The sequence below is a fragment of the Sinohyriopsis cumingii genome, unplaced genomic scaffold (assembly GCF_028554795.1).
Source record: "Sinohyriopsis cumingii isolate HCF-2022 unplaced genomic scaffold, ASM2855479v2 utg001554l, whole genome shotgun sequence".
Classification (NCBI taxonomy): domain Eukaryota; kingdom Metazoa; phylum Mollusca; class Bivalvia; order Unionida; family Unionidae; genus Sinohyriopsis; species Sinohyriopsis cumingii.
Window position 1 is genome coordinate 36,979 of NW_028316017.1, and position 26,706 is coordinate 63,684.

General features: G+C 34.7%; 1 protein-coding gene across 1 annotated transcript in view; it reads left to right on the top strand.

The window, feature by feature from the left end:
• The window catches only part of LOC149771948 (carbonic anhydrase 14-like), an 83,864-nt gene that overhangs the window by 22,011 nt on the left and 35,147 nt on the right, over positions 1 to 26,706 (top strand). The window contains exons 3-8 of the mRNA XM_089948042.1: positions 6,052 to 6,150; positions 9,211 to 9,277; positions 10,901 to 11,073; positions 15,389 to 15,503; positions 18,071 to 18,106; positions 21,422 to 21,589. Of these exons, the coding sequence (XP_089804168.1) occupies positions 6,052 to 6,150; positions 9,211 to 9,277; positions 10,901 to 11,073; positions 15,389 to 15,503; positions 18,071 to 18,106; positions 21,422 to 21,589 (658 nt within the window). The remainder of the gene's footprint in view (positions 1 to 6,051; positions 6,151 to 9,210; positions 9,278 to 10,900; positions 11,074 to 15,388; positions 15,504 to 18,070; positions 18,107 to 21,421; positions 21,590 to 26,706) is intronic.

Consider the following 26,706-nt stretch of genomic DNA (forward strand, 5'->3'; position numbering starts at 1 on the left):
TGATTTAAATTACATCATAAATACTCCTGGGAGGCGTAAACAAAAACAACTCTGTCACATAAATATGCTTAAAGAATATATCGAAAGAGATAGCCAGGTTAAACATGCAATTAATTTTAGCTGTACCTATCCCATTCAATGAAGATGTGAAGGATTATCATCAGATTCTACTGATATTGGATAGACAAATCTACAGAATTCCGAAATTATGAAAGATCTGGAGCATAAACTGTCACATTTGCAAGAGCAAGAAAGAAATGAACTTAAACAGTTATTTGAATATGAGCATTTATTGCCAGATGTTCCTACAAGGACAAACAAACTTTTTCATGATGTTAAAATTGTAAATTTCAAACCTGTGAAACACGTACAGGATGAACCCTTTCAAACAGGAATACTTGAAAAAGAAATTCAGTATTTGCTGGAGAATGATTTTATAGAACCCAGTAAAAGTCACTGGAGTTCACCATGCATACTTGTTCCAAAACCAGATAAAACTTTCCGTATGTGCACTGCTTATAGGAAGGTAAATAGTGTAACAAAACAGATTCATTTCCATTACCAAGAATTGATGACTGTATTGATGAGATCGGAAATGCCAAGTGTGTCACCAACTTTGACCTTCTGAAAGGATTTTGGCAAATTCCACTAACGGAAAGAGTAAATGAAATTTCGGTATTCATGACTCCAGATGGACTTTACCAATATAAAGTAATGCCATTTGGAAATGAAAGGGTTGCCAAGTACTTTCCAATGTCTCAAGAATATGATTACCTCTGGTCTAGACAATTGTGATGCTTACATCAATGATGTCATCATCTACAATGATACCTGGTAAGAACATCTAGCAACAATTCAGAAATTCTTTGGCAGACTCACAGATGCAAGTTTGACAATAAATTTATCCAAAGGTGAGTTCTGCCATGCTAGGGTAACTTTTCCAGGACATAACATGGAACACGGACGAGTTAAACCTATAGATGCTAAGGTTAAGTCTATCTCTGAATTCCCTGTGCTTGCAAATAAAAAAAAACAACTGATGGTGATTTTTATGTTTGGCCCCATACTGTCGGAAATTTTGTTCCAATTTTTCTATAATTGCTGAAGCCTGAGAAATTTAATGAGTAAGAAAAACAAGTTCCTTTAGATTGAAAAATGACAGGAGGCTTTTGACAAGTTAAAAGCCATACTTAAAAGTGTGCCAGTTCTTAGAGAAACACATTTCAGCCAATCATTTAAATTGTGTATTGATGCATGTGATGTTGCAGTTGGAGCAGTTTTGATTCAAGAAGACAAAATTGGTATAGATCATCCAGTGTGCTTTTTTTCTAACAAATTAAAAAAGTCCAAAGAAAATATTTAACAATTGAGAAGGAATGTTTGGCTTTGATATTGGCATTACAACATTTTGAAGTTTACAGTAGTTCAGGTCCTTCTTCGATTATTACGTTTAGTGAATACAACCCACTTACTTTCATCGGCGAGATGAAAATAGAAATCAAAGACTACTAAGGTGGAGTTTGTTGTTACAAGAACATGATATTGACATGAGACACATCAAGGGAAAAGATGATTTATTAGCAGCACTTTCCCATGTATAACAATGTATTATTTCTTGTAGCCTGTGTGTGATTTATAAGAGTTTTTTAACCTCATGTATAATTAATCTATGGTAAAAAGAAAGCTTTATTATATAAATCTTTGACTGCTCATACAGAAGTCTTGGACAAAGACATTTCATTAATTCAAACACCGGATTACTGTTTGTGAATAACACAGAACTTTAGATATTCCAACACCACAAAGGATACAGTAAATGTCATCGCCTTCCATCTTGCATTCTTCCTTGGGACTCAAACATTTCATTACTAGGACTTATACAATTTAATTTGTGGATTATTTTTGGATTTGATTCTTTAAACTGTAAGTTCTTATTTTTTCATTTTTACAGTATTTTTCCAGGGAAATAAATTATTTGTTAAATTGTTCAATGCTGTTGTTTTCACTCTTTCTTCTGTTACTGTTTATTTGAGCCTAAACATGTAACATAAGAATATATATATATATATATATATATATATATATATATATATATATATATATATATATATATATATATATATATATAGTAACGATGCTCCCTCTTGGTAAAGAGGGTTGGTTAATTAGATTTGGCTGTCGTTATCTAGAGGATGACCTCGATTTTATTGCCCAGTGTGAGTGGACTAAGATAGAACATCAACAGAGAACTGAGCATAACTATTGAGAAGAAATAAGACAACATGAGCCCCCTTTAGGCAAGAGAATAACAATTTAATCAATGACATAAACTAACAGTGTCAGATTCAATTCAAATAAATTTGCTTTTACAGAATTTCAGTATCAGTGTTCTATTATTGATTCATTTCATCATGATAACGAGAGTGGTGAAACGAGCACAATGTCCACTCCTGATTTGCATCACCTAGCATCATTTCCCATCTTTGTCTCTGTGAATCCCATGTCTTCCCATCTTCACATGTATATGTTTGATATTTCTTGATCCTTCTATCCTAACCGTTTGATTTCTTATCTGGACTTCCATCTTTCGAACTGGCCCAGACTGTTCCAGCGAACTGTTTCCCTGAATGACAAGATTACAACTCAGTCTCTGTTCGTATCACCTTCTATATGTATATAAAATTCTCTCACTTTCATTACTCAGAAAGCATAAAATAGCTATTTAAGAGCTTCATAAATTCTGAGATAAGGTGACTTTAATGGTTAATAGTCCTTACAAATTTGGACTATTTTGAGTAAGGTACAATTGTTATCTTGAGTTACAAATGACCCCTATAATGTAATCTAAGTCTGACCTAACTAGATATGTCATCACCCTTGCTTCACAGCAACTGATCCTAAATTAACATGTGAGTGGTGCATATAACAAACATTCCCATATCTTTCTGCATACGCTACCATATCACTCCTTATGCATCCAATCTAGTCAGTTCCACTCAATAAGATACCAGCCATCGATTATTATTGTATAAGACTCACTAACTTCTATCTCATGGTAATCCCTAACCTACAAGATTCTTTAAGCATTAAAAATCAGATATAAATATGCAGTTATTGTTAACTCACGATAATCAGTATCGCCTTCACAGACAAAGGAAACTGATTCACATAACCCTATGAAATCCTACACATCTGAAAATTTGGATCACATGCAATAAGTCAATTCTATCAGTGAGCTAGTAACTATAAAATTAAAGAAATAAATTGCATAAACAACTCTAGCATTTCAACAGATTTCCGTGAAATTGAATAAATGATGCATATTATGGATGCTAGGCATATCAAAGACATTTGCATAAAACAAAATAAACCAAACAGAAAATTGCATGAAAAATTAAAATTGCGTACCTTAATGCTGTTCTTTTTAGGAAAATGTGTGTCCTAGCACTAAAGGCCTGTCTTTGCCTACAAGACAGCCACCTGGTTCCCTTACTTGCCTTAACGAGGAAGAACTACATTTAGTTTTCCCCAGAGTCAAACGAGTCTTGCTCCTCTTGCAGGAAAATGTCGGACTGAGGAAATTCACCCAAAGCCATTAAATTCGACTTGTCTTCCAGGGTGTACACCTTAAGTTAAACTGACCAATCGTAATCAGCCATTTCTAATTTTTTCCCCAAGATAATTATCTCTTCCATCAGATTTTGACAGCTTAGAATTATCTGAGAAATATGACACATACTAACTTCCTTTTGTTAAATGACATTCGATATGGCGTTCCCAATAAGCAGATATGATCGGCATCCTAATGTATACTTTCCCAGGATGTATTTGCGATGCCCAGGTCAATTCTAAATTAGCCATATGTGCTGGCCTCCTCATCAGCAAGAAATGTACTAACTGACGTGGGAAAATGCCGAAGTAGCCATTCACATAAAACCTTGCTGGCTTGACTGTAACGAAATAACTTTGTGAATTCTGGTTACATGGAAGTGTTATTTCGTTGTTATGTTATAATGTGTTACTATAATGAAATCTCTGTTAATAAATCAAAGATTTGCTAGGTGTTTTAAGTACAGCATTTATGTTGATTATTTAATATAAATTGGTGACTAACTGGAGTTTTTACTTGCAAGATAAGCAATCAACGATAACAGCGAACTATTAATGTTGTGTTGTTCGTCAGTAACTCTTTACACAAAGCCTTGGGCCAATTACTGCTTGATAATGTTGAGAGTTGGCCATATTGAACCGATTTATGAAAAGTTTTAAAATATTTCTCAAACATATTCATTCAAAGAATAATTTTTTGGGGGGTAAACAATAATCAGTTTTCTGTTTTGCAAACACTAAGCAGTTATTTTGGTTAAAAATCTAATTAGATAGCTGATATCTATTTGGTTCCAATTTCAGCTAAAAGGTTGTGAAAAACTATTTTTGCAAATTTAAGAGCTGAAAATCAACCTTTAACGTTCCCTTACTATGTTTGGGAAAAAGTTATAAATACTGAAATATATCAGGTATGTGTGTTCTATTGTGTTTTTCATAATGTATAACACGGTCCGAATCAGTCCTTAATTTGGTCCGAATCATTCATTCATTTGGTTTGAATCAGCTCTTAATTTAGCCCAAATCAGATGTGGTCCAAATCAGCGATGGTCCAAATTAGCTCACATTTATCTAAAGTAGTTGGTATACGTTCAACCCAAGGCCTAGCAAAAAAAACAATGTTGCACCCATTATTTGAGTCTGGCTTAAGGTCTTTGTTGCTCCTATTTCCAAGGACATCCAGACAGTACTGTAAATGAATGACTTCTTAATTAAACACAATAAAATACAGCAAATAATTGTCCATAATATCAAACAAAGAACTGTACATTCATGAGAGTGTGTGATCAGTCTTGCTGCAATGATGTCTGCCATCTGCAGTGTGACAGTTTATAGTGATGTTTTTCACTGGGGCATCATGCTGCAGACATGTAGCATGATGTCCCACCCTTGAGTCACATTATCCTGACACCAGGCTGTCCAGTCCTAACACTAACCTCTTAATGCTGCATGCCTAGCGAGGCAGCTGTTAGTACCATTTTATAAGTCTTTGGTATTATTTGGCTGGGGGTTCGAACACGCGACCTCCATCATCTGATTTTGATGCTCTAATCACATAGGGCACTGGAGTGGTCTTCACAAGTCTCTGATTTCTCACTTGTGCTTTTCTTGCTTTAGATTGACACAGTTTACCAATCAGTATGCAGTTCTAAACTGCAGGTCAGTATTTCATGCCACATGCTATAAGACAGACCCAAAACATCTAATATACAGCATTGTTCCTATCTGTAATAACTAGACATTTGCAGGTGAAAATATTTCAAGAACTCATTATAAGAAATTTAACAGCGGCATTTTATAAGCTTACTCCATTTAACTTGAAAGTCTTGTGAATAAGTTCATTATGATGCATGTACCTATTTTCAACACTCACTGTCCCAAATCAAACACAAAACAAATCAAAGAAAGTTAGAAACTGAGACGTAAATACAAATAGCATATACTGTACATTTATTACAGTATTAAGAGGATTCTATTGATTAAAGCACTGGATACAGTGATTATCATTAATTGTTTTTCTCACGTGTTTTATAGTGCTTAGGCTTTATGGAAATCTATTTTTGAGTAGTGAGTTTGAGTATGCATGTCTCAAAATTTAGGTACTAAAGACAAATCACATTATTAAAATGATATTTAGCAATAATTTGCAGTTGGTTGAAGGTCTCAGAAGAATATCTACATATTGGACTAAAGAGGAGACATGGGTTGACCTTCACCTTTGTTCTGTGAATTAATGTAAAGCTGACTTTTAACTAGTGATTCTTAAACTTAATATGGCCTATGAATGCGAATGCAATAGTCAGGTTGATGCAGGAACTGTATTAACCACCTGTCTCTAACATATAATGACTCCTATGTCAGATGACATCATAGTTTGTATAGCTCATCTACCCTGAATACATATGCACAGACATTTCATGACTTCTTGCATTTTCTTTATTTCAGCTGCACATCGTTCACTACAAGACATCTCTTGGGTCGATGGCCATGGCAGCAGTATCAGGACAAGCCGATGCCCTAGCTGTACTAGGGTTTTTCTTTGAGGTTCGATTCAGTATTTTTTTTATCAACATATGTGTTGATTAGTTAATTTATACATGAATTAAAATAGCTTCTATATTGGAAGGAAAAGTAACAGGACTTGTTTTTTAGCAATACATGTATTACTAATTAGTACTTTTATAACAAATTTTTAAAAAATGAAGAAAAAGAACTTTTCTGAATTCTGATTGGTTGAACAGGTCACACAATCTTAGTAATACTCCATGTATTGGAATCCCCATTTTAGTTCCACAAAAAATGTTGTGGAAATATATGTTCTTACTAAAGTTGGTATCTAATTAAAGCTTCAGTGACAAGGGAGGCAACCTAATTTAAGGTAAATGACATGACCTTACAGTACTTTTTTCCACTGCATTTTGAATCACTGTTGATTGTACTCAACACAATAGCAGAAAAATGCTTTTTGAAAAATCTGCATAATATCTGGATTTGTCACATTGTTGGTTCCCCTTACATACATTGTGTGCAGCATAATATCTGGAGCTGTCACATTGTTGGTTCCCTTACATACAGTATGAAGCATAATATCTGGAGTTGTCACATTATTGGTTCCCCTTACATACAGTGTGCAGCATAATATCTGGAGTTGTCACATTGTTGAATCCCCTTACATACAGTGTGCAGCATAATATCTGGAGTTGTCACATTGTTGGTTCCCTTACATACAGCATGAAGCATAATATCTGGAGTTGTCACATTATTGGTTCCCCTTACATACAATGTGCAGCATAATATCTGGAGTTGTCACATTGTTGTTTCCTTTACACAGAGTATCTCTGCATAATATCTGGAGTTGTCACATTATTGGTTCCCTTACAAACAGTGTGTGCAGCATCATATCTGGAGTTGTCACATTGTTGGATCCCCTTACATACAGCATGAAGCATAATATCTGGAGTTGTCACATTGTTGGTTCCCTTTACATACAGTGTGCAGCATAATATCTGGACTTGTCACATTGTTGTTTCCCTTACATACAGTATGAAGCATAATATCTGGAGTTGTCACATTGTTGTTTCCCTTACATACAGTGTGTGCAGCATAATATCTGGAGTTGTCACATTGTTGGTTCCCCTTACATACAGTATGTGCAGCATAATATCTGGAGTTGTCACATTGTTGGTTCCCTTACATACATTGTGCAGCATAATATCTGGAGTTGTCACATTGTTGGTCCCCCATACATACAGTGTGTGCAGCATAATGTCTGGATCTGTCACATTGTTGGTTTCCCTTACATACAGTGTGCAGCATAATATCTGGATTTGTCACATTGTTGGATCCCCTTACATACAGTATGAAGCATAATATCTGGAGTTGTCACATTATTGGTTCCCCTTACAAACAGTGTGTGCAACATAATATCTGGATTTGTCACATTGTTGGATCCCCTAACATACAGTGTGCAGCATAATATCTGGATGTGTCACATTTTTGGTTCCCCTTACATACAGTGTGCAGCATAATATCTGGAGTTGTCACATTGTTGGATCCCCGTAAATACAGTGTGCAGCATAATATCTGGAGTTGTCTCATTGTTGGATCCCCTTACATACAGTATGAAGCATAATATCTGGAGTTGTCACATTATTGGTTCCCCTTACAAACAGTGTGTGCAGCATAATATCTGGATTTGTCACATTGTTGGATCCCCTAACATACAGTGTGCAGCATAATATCTGGATGTGTCACATTTTTGGTTCCCCTTACATACAGTGTGCAACATAATATCTTGATTTGTCACATTGTTGGATCCCCTTACATACAGTGTGCAGCATAATATCTGGAGTTGTCACATTTTGGTTCCCTTACATACAGTGTGCAGCATAATATCTGGATTTGTCACATTGTTGGTTCCCCTTACATACAGTGTCCAGCATAATATCTGGAGTTGTCACATTGTTTTGGTCACCCATACATACAGTGTGTGCAGCATAATATCTGGATTTGTCACATTGTTGGTTTCCCTTACATACAGTATGAAGCATAATATCTGGATTTGTCACATTGTTGGATCCCCTTACATACAGTATGAAGCATAATATCTGGAGTTGTCACATTATTGGTTCCCCTTACAAATAGTGTGTGCAGCATAATATCTGGATTTGTCACATTGTTGGATCCCCTTACATATAGTATGAAGCATAATATCTGGATTTGTCAGATTGTTTGGTTCCCCTTACATACAGTGTGCAGCATAATATCTGGAGTTGTCGCATTGTTGGTTCCCCTTACATACAGTGTGCAACACAATATCTGGATTCATCACATTGTTGTTTCCCCTTACATACAGTGTGTGCAGCGTAATATCTGGAGTTGTCACATTGTTGTTTCCCCTTACATACAGTGTGTGCAGCATAATATCTGGAGTTGTCACATTGTTGGTTCCCCTTACATACAGTGTGCAGCATAATATCTGGAGTCGTCACATTGTTGGTTCCCTTAACATACAGTATGTACAGCGTAATATCTGGATTTGTCACATTGTTGGATCCCCTTACAAATAGTGTGTGCTGGATAATATCTGGAGTTGTCACATTGTTGGTTCCCCTTACATACAGTACATGCAATACAAATCAGCATCATTTGAATCTTCTAGGTCTTCAAGATTCTCAGTAAGTTCATTTTATAACTATGACAATCAAGCAAAATGTGTGTTAGCAATCATACTAATGTTACTCTCACAAAGTCAGAAATTTATCACATTGAAACACAGCATCCAAGTATTACATTGCTATATATTGCTTGAACGGGTCACTTAAGTGATTAACATAAGTAGTATTAGTAGTATTTGATGTATAGAAGAAATGAGAAGACAAGGATGAAAAAAGGAAGAAGAAATATTACTTGTTGCAGTATTAAAAATAGAAATGATACCATGATTGTCATACTAATAATGTTGTAGTCAGTTGTATTTCCTATTTTAACTGAAATTAAATATACTGTATATATTAAAGTACATTTATAGCATTCGGCTTTGAATTAAGAACTACTTTGTTTTATAAATTTAATCTTGTTATTTTGTTTTACCATTATGTATAGGTCACATCTAGCGATAATGAGAACCTTGTACCAATTATGTCTCAGCTTGACAATGTCCGTTATGCAAGTAAGTATAGTACAGTACTTTGTTTATATATTGCTCAAGGGCTTTAACTCCAACACTTTGTTTATAATCTGCTAAAGGGCTTGAAGTCAATTGATTTGTCTGCACACTGCTAAAGGGCTTGAAGTCCATTGCTTTGTCATTATATTGCTAATGGGCTTGAAGTCCATTGCTTTGTCTACACACTGCTAAATGGCTTGAAGTCAATTGCTTTGTCTATATACTGCTAATGGGCTTGAAGTCAATTGCTTTGTCTATATACTGCTAAGAGACTTGAAGTCAACTGCTTTGTCTGCACACTGCTAAAGGGCTTGAAGTCCATTGCTTTGTCATTATATTGCTAATGGGCTTGAAGTCCATTGCTTTGTCTACACACTGCTAAATGGCTTGAAGTCAATTGCTTTGTCTATATACTGCTAATGGGCTTGAAGTCAATTGCTTTGTCTATATACTGCTAAGAGACTTGAAGTCAACTGCTTTGTCTGCACACTGCTAAAGGGCTTGAAGTCCATTGCTTTGTCATTATATTGCTAATGGGCTTGAAGTCCATTGCTTTGTCTACACACTGCTAAATGGCTTGAAGTCAATTGCTTTGTCTATATACTGCTAATGGGCTTGAAGTCAATTGCTTTGTCTATATACTGCTAAGAGACTTGAAGTCAACTGCTTTGTCTGCACACTGCTAAAGGGCTTGAAGTCCATTGCTTTGTCATTATATTGCTAATGGGCTTGAAGTCCATTGCTTTGTCTACACACTGCTAAAGGGCTTGAAGTCAATTGCTTTGTCTATATAATGCTAATGGGCTTGAAGTCCATTGCTTTGTCTACACACTGCTAAATTGCTTGAAGTCAGTTGCTTTGTCTACACACTGCTAATGGGCTTGAAGTCAATTGCTTTGTCTATATACTGCTAAGAGACTTGAAGTCAATTGCTTTGTCTGCACACTGCTAAAGGGCTTGAAGTCCATTGCTTTGTCATTATATTGCTAATGGGCTTGAAGTCCATTGCTTTGTCTACACACTGCTAATGGGCTTGAAGTCCATTGCTTTGTCTATACACTGCTAAAGGGCTTGAAGTCCATTTCTTTGTCTGTATATTGTTAAAGGGCTTGAAGTCAGTTGCCTTGTCTACATACATGTAGTGCAAATGGCATTGACTTTTTAGTTGTCATTTCACTGTAGAAAGATATAAATATGTATGATGATAATTCTGTGAATATTACAAAAGTCTTCATGATTTTTTACCCATATAAATTGAGTTTCTCAGTGAGAATAGTTTCATTAAGGTGATCATCGGATACAAATTTGGACCTTTTAATTTTTCCAATGCCATATCAAATACTGATTTAAATAAATATTAAGGTTACATTACCTCGTATTCATCTTGTGTGTAATATCTTACTGATATATATATATATATATATATATATATATATATATATATATATATATATATATATATATATTGAATTCATCTGTATTCTTAAGGTATATTTAATAATCATTTAAAATGCCTCACCTGTGAAAGTGACAGGTTATCTACCATCATCAATGGGCAATTGCATATTAAGCTGATCAGTGTCTATGAGCTTTTGATCACATGATGTGCTCTTTGTTTTTTTTCAGACAGTAGTAAATTGGTATCCCTGAGTTCTACCTTCAGCCTACAGTCTATTCTCCCACATTTTGATGGTTCTCAGACCTATCACCGTTACAGCGGCAGCCTGACAACACCCAACTGCCTTGAAGTTGTCATTTGGACTGTCTTTGAAAGTACAATTGGAATATCTGAACGACAGGTACATTTTTCTTTTTTGTTGTTGCCAAGGAACTGATTATCTACCTCATCATGCTCATATATACATAAATACTGTGGATGGCATGGTCTCCTGGCTCCCTTTTATCTTATATTTTTGCAATGAGGAAAAGGCTTCAGAAACAGCAAATCAGTCTAGAAATCCCACAAGACACTTGTACAACACTCTGATGACAAGAATGATGAATGAGTTCTGTTGCTAATAGAAAATCTCGTAAAAAGAAGTGTAGAATATATTTTCTTTCATATAATTGTAAAGATTGATGCCATTGCTCATAGGCAGTTAACACATTATCAAAATATACTTTTTATGTCTCTCTACATAAGTTTTTTTGATAATTAGAAAGGTTTAATAATTTTAGGTTATTATTTTTATCAAGACCCTGTTTAAGGATGTCAGCATGAGCCAATAGTAATCTATTCATCTGGCTTTCCACCTGTTCATCCATATTGTTTGGTAATGTTAATGGGAATTATTGCAATCTGGTGTTGAGGAGACCTTCCGTGTCAGTATTTAGGGCAACTAAAGTCCGGTTTGCCCTTCCTCTCAACTTTTCTGTCCACATCTTACCTTTTGACAATAGTTTTTGGATTTCAACCAAATGTTTGGTGTGGATTTCTGTATTTATGAGTCCACAATTGTAAGTACTAAATCCATAGAGACAGGTCTTCATCACAATTGTAAGTACCAAATCCATAGAGACAGGTCTTCATCACAATTGTAAGTACCAAATCCATAGAGACAGGTCTTCATCACAATTGTAAGTACCAAATCCATAGAGACAGGTCTTCATCACAATTGTAAGTACCAAATCCATAGAGACAGGTCTTCATCACAATTGTAAGTACTAAATCCATAGAGACAGGTCTTCATCACAATTTTAAGTACCAAATCCATAGAGACAGGTCTTCATCACAATTGTAAGTACCAAATCCATAGAGACAAGTCTTCATCACAATTGTAAGTACCAAATCTATAGAGACATGTCTTCATCACAATTGTAAGTACCAAATCCATAGAGACAGGTCTTCATCACAATTGTAAGTACTAAATCCATAGAGACAGGTCTTCATCACAATTGTAAGTACTAAATCCATAGAGACAGGTCTTCATCACAATTGTAAGTACCAAATCCATAGAGACAGGTCTTCATCACAATTGTAAGTACCAAATCCATAGAGACAGGTCTTCATCACAAGTGTAAGTACCAAAGAGACAGGTCTTCATCACAATTGTAAGTACCAAATCCATAGAGACAGGTCTTCATCACAATTGTAAGTACTAAATCCATAGAGACATGTCTTCATCACAATTGTAAGTACTAAATCCATAGAGACAGGTCTTCATCACAATTGTAAGTACTAAATCCATAGAGACATGTCTTCATCACAATTGTAAGTGCTAAATCCATAGAGACAGGTCTTCATCACAATTGTAAGTACTAAATCCATAGAGACAGGTCTTCATCACAATTTTAAATACCAAATCCATAGAGACAGGTCTTCATCACAATTGTAAGTACCAAATCCATAGAGACAGGTCTTCATCACAATTGTAAGTACCAAATCTATAGAGACATGTCTTCATCACAATTGTAAGTACCAAATCCATAGAGACAGGTCTTCATCACAATTGTAAGTACTAAATCCATAGAGACAGGTCTTCATCACAATTGTAAGTACTAAATCCATAGAGACAGGTCTTCATCACAATTGTAAGTACCAAATCCATAGAGACAGGTCTTCATCACAATTGTAAGTACCAAATCCATAGAGACAGGTCTTCATCACAAGTGTAAGTACCAAAGAGGCAGGTCTTCATCACAATTGTAAGTACCAAATCCAAAGAGACAGGTCTTCATCACAATTGTAAGTACCAAATCCACAGAGATATGTCTTCATCGCAATTGTAAGTACCGGTACCAAATCCATAGAGACAGGTCTTCATCGCAATTGTAAGTACCGGTACCAAATCCATAGAGACAGGTCTTCGTCACAATTGTAAGTACCAAATCCATAGAGACAGGTCTTCATCACAATTGTAAGTACTAAATCCATAGAGACAAGTCCAAATCTAGTTAAAGGTTTGCCATCAATATTCTGTATCACAACTGTATGGTGATGATGAATCAGTTGAAACTGTGTTGTCAACCAAATCTCTAATGAATTATATTTGACCACTCAAGAAGTTTGTAAACAGATCTGGAAGGTCAATAGAAGAGAAGGTCGTTAGAAGTGGTGAACATTTATTTCTTGACACGATCTTGTTTGCAGTCTTGAAGTACTCTTTGCAGCTAGAACGTTCAGAGATCTTAGTACTGTAATAGGCTGATTTTGCTGTAGGAGCTATGTTTGTAACAGTCATCTTAGCAGCTTCATAGATCTGCTGATGAATAGTGAGGCTGGTGAAAAGCAAAATCCTCTCAGCTTCATGGCATTCTCTTTTAGTAGCATGAAGCTGGTCTCAACACTGTTATGCCATGGAGAACATTTTTGAAGTGATACCGGTACTCTGCACTTGGTTTTCTAGGGCATATTTGTCAAGCAGTTTACAATGATAGCAAAAAAGATCCTCAAAAAACTTTGAATGAATTCTTTTTATACTGCAGAGAACGGAGATAAAAAGTAAATGTAGAGATGTAAAGAAGTAGTAAAATTTGGTATCAAGTGTTATGTATATTTAATTTGCGTTGTTTGTTAGTTTTTTTCTCCATAAATATTTGAAATGTATAATTGTATTTTAGACTTGACCTTGTCCAAAATCAAGTGCATTGTCTACCTGACCAGTGACTTTTATTTTGGTAAACCATTAATACATAGCTAATATTTTCCCTATGAGTGTGGGTTTAATATTAGGATAATTATCTTGCTCTGAGTCATGGACTTTATGTTTTTATCTTGTAAGCAACCCAGAGTGTTCTAGAATGGACACTTCCACTAAATAGATACAGTACAGGTATTTCCAGAAATACTAATTATGATGTCAAGTAGAGAGTTTATAATCTTGTTAATTTGAGAAATTACTCATTGTTGTATTAACTTCTTGTGGCTGAATCAATTTTATTGTTGCGTTCAGCATTTCATTTGGGTGGAATTTATTTATTCAAATAATTCACACACTGGAAATGAAAAATGTTCTTAAATAATGTTCTTGGACAGAAACATTAATTTGGAATTATAGCAAATTCAAACAAAGACATTATGGATTATATTATTGTGGTTTATTGGCAGACTGTTAATACATCATCACACTTGCGACTACTGGTACATTAGTACATTCAAGATTACAGGCACATCAACACGTTCAGTGTTGGATCTTATTTCTAACACCACTGGAATTGGAATTTAATTAAAACTTTATTCATTAGGACTGGTGATAGGACTATAAGGTTTCTTTTTAAAGAGAATGGTTCATTTAATATAGTCAAAAAGAAAATTACTAAATAGGTGAAAAAAAGCAGAAAATATGTTTTAATCATTGGAACTGCAATTGAAACTTTTTGAAAATATTGCTTTACCATTATTATTACATTGACGTAAGATCTGGAGTTTTATTGATAATTATGGTACTGAACACACTAATTTTTTTTAATGTTTTATTTTTAAGAAACGATACCTCACTTTATATGTTGTGAGGAGATACTGGCAGTTTTCATTCAAGCATTCTTATCAGAGTTAGAGTTGTTATATTTTGCGATTGATATGTTACCGGGAAAAAGTATAACATTTCCAAAATATTATACTCATCATAATCATCATCATCATCAATCCCTTAACCCAACAGGTCGATGGGGCACCACAGTTGACTTTACACTATCTAGCAGCAGTTTTACATGGCTTTCATTTATCAATGATATTTTATATGATTTAATATTGATTAGCTCAGTCAGTTTCCTCTGTTGGTAGAATGACATAAATATATACAAAGTTGGCATTTTATTTTTATATGACAATGTAGGTAAGAGTTATTTATCTCATCTGTAATTATATTTTGACTTTAACTTATGCTTGTATCATACTCTTCTGTGTCTGATGATATTCCTTGCATGTGCTACCAGATAGAAGACTTTTCTGTCCTATATAGAACCAAACAGCGCCATCACTTCAAATACAAAACGTTTGGTTATAAAATAAGTTTCAAAGCATACAGTAAACAAAATTGCTACTTTTTTTCACATTTCATGCATATTAACCTCGGTTACAGCTTTGTTACATGCCATTACTCCTGTGTACTGTCTTGGTACTTTGCTAAACTACCACTCTTATATTCTTGTACATTTTGTTTTTGGTGCTCTCAGCTTGCGATGCTACGAGGTGTCTTTGAAACGGAAAATGGCGAGACGCCCGAAGAGCTGTTGTATGACAACTATAGGCCTGTTCAGGCTCTCGGAAGCCGGAAAATTACCACCAACAGTAAGACATTTACTAGCACCTAGCACAATTGTGTACCACATAATTTTTGAATATTTGTTCTCACTTTTATATGCTTGCTTTCTTTGTAGTTCCTTCTTAATAGACAAAATAATGTCATTACAAGCTTTGTTCTGAATCACCTCAGTGGTACCATTACAAGGTATTACCATCTTCAAATAATATTTTTTGCTTAAAGCTTCTGGAATAAAAGAATGGTATACTCACAGTTCTGAAAATGTCCCAACAATTACTGTATATGCTTTAGTGTAATTCAAGTCCACCTGCAAACAGCACAGACCCAGATCTGCAATCACATAATACACTGGCAAATCTAGCCTTATGCAGTTTGTTACAACTGATCAGTAGAACAAATAACACAGGCTCTGATCTGCAGGTGCATTACGTGATGGCAGATCAGGGTTTATGTTGATTGCAGTTTGACTCACATTGTAAGTTAATGTAGAAGATGCATAGGTACATTATAATGATGATATCATCTATGAACAGCAAAGTAGCTGACAAAAGTTGACAGAAAGCTCTGACACTTAGAAATAATCACAAGTTTTCTCAGAGTAGAAATAAGATTGCAATTAGAATGGATTTCCTTTAGGGAATTATTGAATCCATGTCATTTGATGAATATAGTTTTAAATACAACCAGGATACACTTTTAAAAAAGAAACAACATTGATTGTTGAGCAAGGAAAACAATGACTGTACTAGAAGTACAATTAAACAAATCAACTAACTTTCACTATGTCAGTAATTTAAGCTTTAGCTCTACCAGAAGAGTTTATGGATGGATTTGTTGTCCGTCATCTGTCATCCATCTGTCTCTTAGAACAAGTTTGTTATCTCTACTCAGACCAAAACTATTTGGAAGATTGACATGAAACTTTACACACAGACTCATCCCATGGTATAATTGGTCCTAAATGAAAATGGTGCTGCTCAGACATATATGGCCATGCCATAGTGGCCATCTTGAAAATAGTGCGATCCTTACACTGCCTTAATAGAAAGTCATATTGACATGGGATTTTCACCAGAAGAATTTATATGATGTCTAGTTGATCCTAAATGAAAATAGTGCCAATCAGACATCTATAGTGGCCATTACAGTGGTCATCTTGAAAGTCATGCTGTTGCTTCTTCTTCGGAATCAATGGTCATATCAACATGGAATCTGCACTAATAGATTTATTTTATGGCAATATGACCATTGTAAAAATCATGCTATTGCTACACTTTCCGAATGGACGGTCATATTTTCACTGAAAGGTTCCTTAAAATGCCTAGCTGGTCCTAAACCTCTGTCTGCATAGGTTCGAGTCTAGGATTCGGCCAATGTGGGTATGTGAGAAAGCTTGCCAGTAGCTTCTCGTGGGTCGGTGGTTCTTCCCGATGTTTTCCCGGGTTCTTCCTCCACCATTAATACTGGCCGCCATGTATAGCCTATCGTGTGCTGAAAAATGGCGTTAAACCCCACATCAACATCAACAACAACAAAGCTGGTCCTAAATGAAAATGGTGCCTATCTTATGTCCAGTATGTCCACCACAGTGGCCATATTGAAAGTCTTATTGCTACCTTTCCTGAATGAAATGTAATATTGCCATGGGTTTTCAGCAGAATTAAGACTTCTTATGATGTCTAGTTGATCCTAAATCAAAATGGAGTGAATCTGATGTCTGATATAGCTACCATCTTGAAACCCTTGCCATTGCTAATCCTCCTGACTCCCAAATGAAGATAAGCTGATATGTCCACCGCAGTTGCTAATTTGAAACCTTTGCCATTGCTAATCCTCCTGACTCCCAAAATGAAGATAAGCTGATATGTTCACCACAGTAGCTAATTTGAAACCCTTGCCATTGCTAATCCTCCTGACTCCCAAATGAAGACAAGCTATGTCTACCACAGTAGCTAATTTAAAACCCTTGCCATTGCTAATCCTCCTGACTCCCAAAACGAAGATAAGCTGATATGTCCACCACAGTAGCTAATTGGAAACCCTTGCCATTGCAAATCCTCCTGATTCCCAAATGAAGATAAGCTGATATGTCCACCACAGTAGCTAATTTGAAAATCTCCTGCTGATTATAAATATAAAGATGGTTTCAACACCCTGCATTTAAATTGAAGAAATGGTCTTATCTTGAATTCCTGGTAATTCATTTCGGCCAAGAGAGCGTCAGTCCCTTCAAGGGACTCTTCTTATTCGTACAATATAATAATTTTACAACTAGAATATGTGATAAGCAATGCAATGTGGGTACTTTTGGTAACAAATGAGATATTAGTTTGATACACAAATTTTATTTCATTTTTCATGTTAAGGAAACAGTGCACTGTAAATACTTGCATATAATTTAAATCCAGCTGCAAACAACATCGACATAATGTTCTGGCATATCAGGGTCCATGTCGCTTGTTCTGCTGATTGCTTCTAGCAAACTGCATAGACCCAGATCTGCCAGCACATGACTCAGCTTGCAATGGAGTACAAATAGTGCACGTGTTATAGTAAAGACACATTCTAAAATGATTACCTTTTTTCTTTCAAGCATTTCATTGGTCTTATGAAGAGGAATTAAATACAGGTTGGTATTAAGCTTCATCTTATGTATTTTACTATTTCAATGTTCATTCCTTTAGTAGTAGTAGAAGTAGTTGTGGTAGTAGTTATAATAATAGTAATAGTGTTATAATGATAATAGTATTAAATTTAATTATAGTGATTGCAAGTCCATTTGTCTTTAAGCTATGTTTACAACAAAGTGGAGCCAGTGATGGAACATAGTAAAGTTGCAGTACATAGAACATGATCAAATAAGCATATTTATTTCTTCCATATATTATTATAATATAAATATAATTATTTCTTTATATTACCTTATTCTTTTACAAATGCTTATTTATCTTTATAAATGTATGTGTACATAAATGGCAAGTGTGTTAAATGCTAGCCATTTTACACTGAACTTTATTATTTATATGCTCATTTTTGTCTCCATTAGCTTTACATTGTCAGAATTATGCAGTATTTTTCAATCCTGAAAATCTTTATGCTGTACAAAATGTGTGTCTAAAAATAGTATCGTGTATTAGGAACTACTTGGTTGATTACATTTGTTTGTGAATGAACTAAACAAGCTGTATCATCCATTTGAAAGTAGAATTGATAAATGTAAATACATAGACAAGTTCAATGAGTCACAAATGTAAACTATGAAACGAATGAACATGATATTCATGATGTCAAAAACAGACATGACAGATGCCATAATTGAAAATATGTTCTGATCTTTTAAGCAATTATGTAGGAGGAATATTCATAATATTTCACAAATAAAATAGTTCAGACTATGACTCTCTAGGGTCTATAAAAATAACACAGAAAAGTATATTGCGGCCAAGGGCTAATGCATATCCATCAGACATGTACCATTTTACAAGTCAGTCAAAATAATAAATTCAAGAAAAAATGCAACTGAAGGTTTAAGTAGGAAACTAAGAGAATCAATACCAGTAAGCCAAGACAATGAAAAAGTATTATTCCTGCTGGCTAAACAGACTTTTACACAACAGCTGCTTTGCAAATTTCCCCATTTAACTATTTTGATAGTGTTAGACTAGCTATAGAAGATATACACTAGTCATAGTTGGGGTCCCTCCAAACACAAGTATGCAAGTGACAGGACATAAACATATGTCTTCTTTAGCTGGTAATAATAATAGTAGTAAAGATACTTATATTTATGCATCGTTAATTTTTTCAAAATATACTTTCTTAGTTTTGCAAATCTGAATGACATAGCCCATGTCATGGAAAACCTTATACATGCCAAAATTGCACTATAATTTCTGCTACATTTCCAAAGTCACAAAGGTTGCTGGGCTGTGCATTGTGAGCATTAATATTGTTACTATATATTGATGGCTCTATGGTTGACTATTTAGTTTGAAATCCAGCATAAATTCCCTTACTTTGTTTCTGGTAGTGTATTCCTTTATTGTTAAGCCTTAGGTTGGAAAACAAAAGGAATACATAATGAAAAGGTTACTGCATTTGTATTGGAAAATGTAAACTCATTTTTTTTTAGTAATACTTCACTCCCAAGGTCATGCAGTATTACTTAGAAAAAACTCATCCTTATTTTCCCATACAAATGCAGTAACTTATAATTATTTACAATGGCATTCATAGGTATATAGGTTTTTTGTCATCAATGTCATCTTCATGATGGATTCATCTAATCAGGAATCAACATTATCTCATTTAACTAATTGATTTAATTTCTTTTGATCCCAGTAATTTCTCTAACTTATATTATTGAGATGAGCTTTACTTCACTTTATGTTGTTGTTGTGGGGTTTAACGCCATTTTTCAGCACACGATAGGCTATACATGGCAGCCAGTATTAATGGTGGAGGAAGAACCCGGGAAAACCCCGGAAAGAACCACTGACCCACGAGAAGCTACTGGCAAGCTTTCTCACATACTCACATTGGCTGAATCTTAGACTTGAACCGCCACAGACAGAGGTGAGATGGCAGTGATCCATAACAAAGAGCGCTTTAGACTAATCGGCCACTCGGGGCCCCACTTCACTTTATTATTAAGTAAGCATCAAAACATTTATCAGACCTTGTGAAACCTTATTTCAAACAAATCATAAATTAATGAGTTCAAAATTTGATAAAGAATAAGGTTGTACTAAAGTGAATGTTATCAACTACTGGAAACATGGATTAACTGAGTGGGGTTGAATTTATGGATTAAGACTTGAGTACTCAACCCAAGATATGTTTAAGGCTTAATAATGGCAAGCCTAAGAGTTGCAAACAGAGGTGCCCTTAATTGGTACCTAATTAACTTTAATCCTTTAGTTTCTTCATCAACAAAACATCGAGAATTAGATTTAGCTTGAAGGTAGGGGAAAATTATAATTATGTACCAAGTGTTTTAAGTAGAGATATACAGGTTTTGACCAGTGTACTAGATTTTTCTACTAGAAATACCCCCACAATTGATGTAGTTGCACAGTGCCACTACCTGCTCTGACCATTTGACCTAAGATGTATGATTTTACTTATAAAACAAACTCTTTCTAGTTACTGAATTAAAGCATGCTATTTACAGAGAACTTTATATCATCTTGCATTCAGTTTTTTTCTATACCTTTTTTGTGATTTTTCCTAATCTTACAAGGATTCACTTGCTCAATTGCCAGGACTTCGTCTTGATTTCTAACCTTAGTAATAAACCATTGAGAACGGTAATTATTTTTAATTTATCCAACTTACTATTTTTAATTAACATGGAGACAGGACAGAAACCCATCTGTTGAATTTAATTGTGTTGATATTTGCACTTGGTTTAGTTTCTTTGGTATTTTATGGTAAATCAACAAAAGTAGGTTATTCTATGCCAAGGCAATTTGACTAAAGTGCCTTGCACAAAGACATATCATGGTATATAGTTCTGACTGAGCTAATGGTCGAATTTATACTACTGTTTGTGTGTGTGCATATGTATATCAAAATGTACATCTGATGGAATTGTAAAGATAAGGGGGGGGCAGGCATATATGACATACATTGTAAATTCTTTGAATGGCAAAATTGTCCATATTTGCGGAAATTGAATAAGACAGAAAATATCTAGGGTGCTGGGAATAGGTTTAGGGAGTATGAGTGCAAATGTCCTCACTAATGTAACTGAATTATATCGATGCATGTATGCCAAGATATAACTTACTCATTTCTCATCCTACATTTCATAAACTTTTCAGTTAAGCCATAATATTTATTTTAATGGATAGAATTAATGGCAAACATATTGTTAAAAAATGATTTGAACAATTTACATATTAGTATATTTACAGAAATCAGGTGACTATTTATCTTGCAGGTCCCTCCCATTGGCTACACCATTACGAAGCCTGTGGGGGTAACAGACAGTCCCCTATTGATATTCCCCGAGAAGAAAATGTTAAATATGCGGAAGAACTTGGCTTTATAAACTTTTTGGGATATGAGGAAATGCGAGTACATAAGCTTAAAAATAATGGGCATTCATGTGAGTATCATGGTTTCTACACTTTGAACATCCTAAAGACACAGACATGTATTTATTTTATGTTTGACTTCACACCTTATATATATATATATATATATATATATATATATATATATATATATATATATATATATATATATATATATATATATATATATATATCCCACTATCTGTGTATATATCTTCCATCTGTCATGCCATCTTTATCAATGTACACCTAGAATACAGACTGTAACTGTAACCCTTTGAAATGTCATTACATGCATTATCATGTACTGTATGTTATACTTTATAAGCAGTATCATGCAATATACTGTTACAGTCTGAATTCTAGGTCTACACATATATCATGCAGACTACTGTTACAGTCTGTGTAATAAGTCTACATAGATATGATGAACTACTGTTACAGTCTGTGTAATAAGTCTACATAGATATGATGAACTACTGTTACAGTCTGTGTAATAAGTCTACATGAACTACAGTAACTGTTACAGTCTGTATTCTTGGTCAACAGATATATAATGAACTACTGTTACAGTCTGTAATATACATCTACATAGCTATGATGAACTATTGACACATTCTGTGTGCTAGATCTACATAGATATGATGAACTACAGTAACTGTTACAGTCTGTATTCTAAGTCTACATACATATGATGAACTACTGTTACACTGTCTGTGTTCTAGGACTGCCTAGATATCATGAACAACTATTACAGTCTATATTCTAGGTCTACATAGATATAATGAACTACTGTTACAGTCTGTATTTTAGGTCTACATAGATATAATGAACTACTGTTACAATCTGTACTCTAGGTCTACATAGATATGATGAACTACTGTCATAGCCTGTATTTTAGATCCATGTAGATATGTCAAACTACTGTCACGGTCTGTATTCTAGGTCTACATACATATGATGAACTACTGTTACAGTCTATATTCTAGGTCTAATTACATATGATGAACTACTGTTACAGTCTGTATTCTAGGTCTACATAGATATGATGAACTTCTGTTACAGTCTATATTCTAAGTCTAATACATATCATGAACTACTGTCACAGTCTGTATTCTATGTCTACATAGATATGATGAACTACTGTTACAGTCTGTATTCTAGGTCTACATAGATATGATGAACTACTGTGACAGTCTGTATTCTATGTCTACATAGATATGATGAACTACTGTGACAGTCTGTATTCTATGTCTACATAGATATGATGAACTACTGTTACAGTCTGTATTCTAGGTCTACATAGATATGATGAACTTCTGTTACAGTCTATATTCTAAGTCTAATACATATCATGAACTACTGTCATAGTCTGTATTCTAGGTCTACATAGATATGATGAACTACTGTTACAGTCTGTATTCTAGGTCTACATAGATATGATGAACTACTGTGACAGTCTGTATTCTATGTCTACATAGATATAATGAACTACTGGTACAGTCTGTATTCTTAGGTCTACATAGATATGATGAACAACTGTGACAGTCTGTATTCTATGTCTACATAGATATAATGAACTACTGGTACAGTCTGTATTCTTAGGTCTACATAGATATGATGAACTACTGTGACAGTCTGTATTTTGGGTCTACATATATATGATGAACTAATGTTACAGTCAGTATTCTATGTCTACATAGATGTGATTAACTACTGTTACAGTCTGTATTCTGTGTCTACATAGATATAATGAACTACTGGTACAGTCTGTATTCTTAGGTCTACATAGATATGATGAACAACTGTGACAGTCTGTATTTTGGGTCTACATATATATGATGAACTAATGTTACAGTCAGTATTCTATGTCTACATAGATGTGATTAACTACTGTTACAGTCTGTATTCTGTGTCTACATAGATATAATGAACTACTGTCATAGTCTGTATTCTGTGTCTACATAGATATAATGAACTACTGTCATAGTCTGTATTCTAGGTCTACATATATATGATGAACTACTGTCATAGCCTGTATTCTAGGTCTACATAGATATGATGAACTACTGTCACAGTCTGTGTAATAAGTCTACATAGATATGATGAACTACTGTCACAGTCTGTGTAATAAGTCTACATAGATATGATGAACTACTGTCACAGTCTGTGTAATAAGTCTACATAGATATGATGAACTACTGTCACAGTCTGTATTCTAGGTCTACATAGATGTGATTAACTACTGTTACAGTCTGTATTCTGTGTCTACATAGATATAATGAACTACTGGTACAGTCTGTATTCTTAGGTCTACATAGATATGATGAACAACTGTGACAGTCTGTATTTTGGGTCTACATATATATGATGAACTAATGTTACAGTCAGTATTCTATGTCTACATAGATGTGATTAACTACTGTTACAGTCTGTATTCTGTGTCTACATAGATATAGTGAACTACTGTTACAGTCTGTATTCTGTGTCTACATAGATATGATGAACTACTGTCACAGTCTGTATTCTAGGTCTACATAGATGTAATTAACTACTGTTACAGTCTGTATTCTGTGTCTACATAGATATAATGAACTACTGTCATAGTCTGTATTCTAGGTCTACATATATATGATGAACTACTGTCATAGCCTGTATTCTAGGTCTACATAGATATGATGAACTACTGTCACAGTCTGTGTAATAAGTCTACATAGATATGATGAACTACTGTCACAGTCTGTGTAATAAGTCTACATAGATATGATGAACTACTGTCACAGTCTGTGTAATAAGTCTACATAGATATGATGAACTACTGTTGCAGTCTGTATTCTAGGTCTACATAGATATAATGAACTACTGGTACAGTCTGTATTTTGGTCTAAATATATATGATGAACTACTGTCACAGTCTGTGTAATAAGTCTACATAGATATGATGAACTACTGTCACAGTCTGTGTAATAAGTCTACATAGATATAATGAACTACTGTCACAGTCTGTGTAGTAAGTCTACATAGATATAATGAACTAGTGTTACAGTCTGTATTCTAGGTCTACATATATATGATGAACTACTGTCACAGTCTGTATTCTATGTCTACATTGATATGTTTTGAAACATGAAAAATTCAAGTTTTTGTAAATAGGGTACTTAGGCTGAAAGCAGTATATAAACAATAATCTATACCAGTCCACATCTAGCTAGACATTTATTGCACATGTTCCACAGTGTTATGAGATCTCTCATCTAGCTAGACATTTATTGCTCATGTTCCACAGTGTTATGAGATCTCTCATCTAGCTAGACATTTATTACACATGTTGAACAGTGTTTTAAGATCCCACATCTGGCTATACATTTATTGCACATGTTCCACAGTGTTATAAGATGCCACATCTAGCTAGACATTTATTGCACATGTTCCACAGTGTTATAAGATCCCACATCTGACTATACATTTATTGCACATGTTCAACAGTGTTATAAGATCCCACATCTGGCTAGACATGTATTGCACATGGTCCATAGTGTTATGAAATCTCACATCTAGCTAGACATTTATTGCACATGTTCCACAGTGTTATAAGATCCCACATCTGGCTATACATTTATTGCACATGTTCCACAGTGTTATAAGAACCCACATCTGGCTATACATTTATTGCACATGTTCCACAGTGTTATAAGATCTCTCATCTAGCTAGACATTTATTGCTCATGTTCCACAGTGTTATGAGATCTCTCATCTAGCTAGACATTTATTACACATGTTGAACAGTGTTTTAAGATCCCACATCTGGCTATACATTTATTGCACATGTTCCACAGTGTTATGAGATCTCTCATCTAGCTAGACATTTATTACACATGTTGAACAGTGTTTTAAGATCCCACATCTGGCTATACATTTATTGCACATGTTCCACAGTGTTTTAAGATCCCATATCTGGCTAGACATTTATTGCACATGTTCCACAGTGTTATAAGATCCCATATCTGGCTATACATTTATTGCACATGTTCCACAGTGTTATAAGATCCCACATCTGGCTATACATTTATTGCACATGTTCCACAGTGTTATAAGAACCCACATCTGGCTATACATTTATTGCACATGTTCCACAGTGTTATAAGATCCCATATCTGGCTAGACATTTATTGCACATGTTTCGTAGGTGTTATTGCCATGATGTACCAATATCTTGTGATCTCAAATTATGTCATGTGAAATACCAAATCTATTCTATCATTCTCCCAAAGGGAACTATTTTCCTGCTGTCTGGTATGGCAGGAAAAGCCAGACAATGCTATAGGAGAATAGTTACCTCACGAGAAGGCATTAATAAAATGTCAGCATACATATGGAAAAAAAATGTGTATTGTACATATAACATATTCTAGTCTCTGGCTGTCTGTAGGGTAGATTTGGCAGGTGATATGCATACAGTAACACTGCCACATTTGTTATGGATGCTTCCATGCTTGTTTAAGATAAATATTTTTGTTTGTGCAGAATCCAAATGTTTTATCACATGTGTAGACCTATAGAAGTCTATTATTAATAACACATATTCCCAGACCACTTTGGTGGCCTAGTGGTTAGAGTGTCCATCTCTGATGTGGGGGGTCTTAGGTTTGATCCCTGGCTGAGTCATACCAAAGACTTACAAAAATGGTACTAACAGCTGCCTGGCTTGGAGCTCTGCATTAAGAGGTTAGTGTTATGACTGGTCAACCTGGTTTCAGGATAATGTGACTGGGTGGGACATCATGCTACATATCTGTGACATGATGCCCCAGTGCTAGGCATCACTATAAACTGCCACACTGCGGACATCATAGTGATATGACTGAAAAATTGTTAAAACCATGTAAAAAATGCAAATCACACACACAAACACACACACACGCATATTCCCAGCATTACCGTATATATTTACCTATATGTCAATTCCAAATGCAAACAACATAAACCCTGATCTGCATAATGCACCAACCAGTCAGGGTCAGTATTGTTTTTCTTCTTCTAATAATCAAAATAAATTTCATACATCTACTTTTGCCAGTGCATTATGCAACTTAAAATTGTGGTTTGTGCAATTTGCAATTGGTCTGGACATAGGGGAGAGTGTGGATAG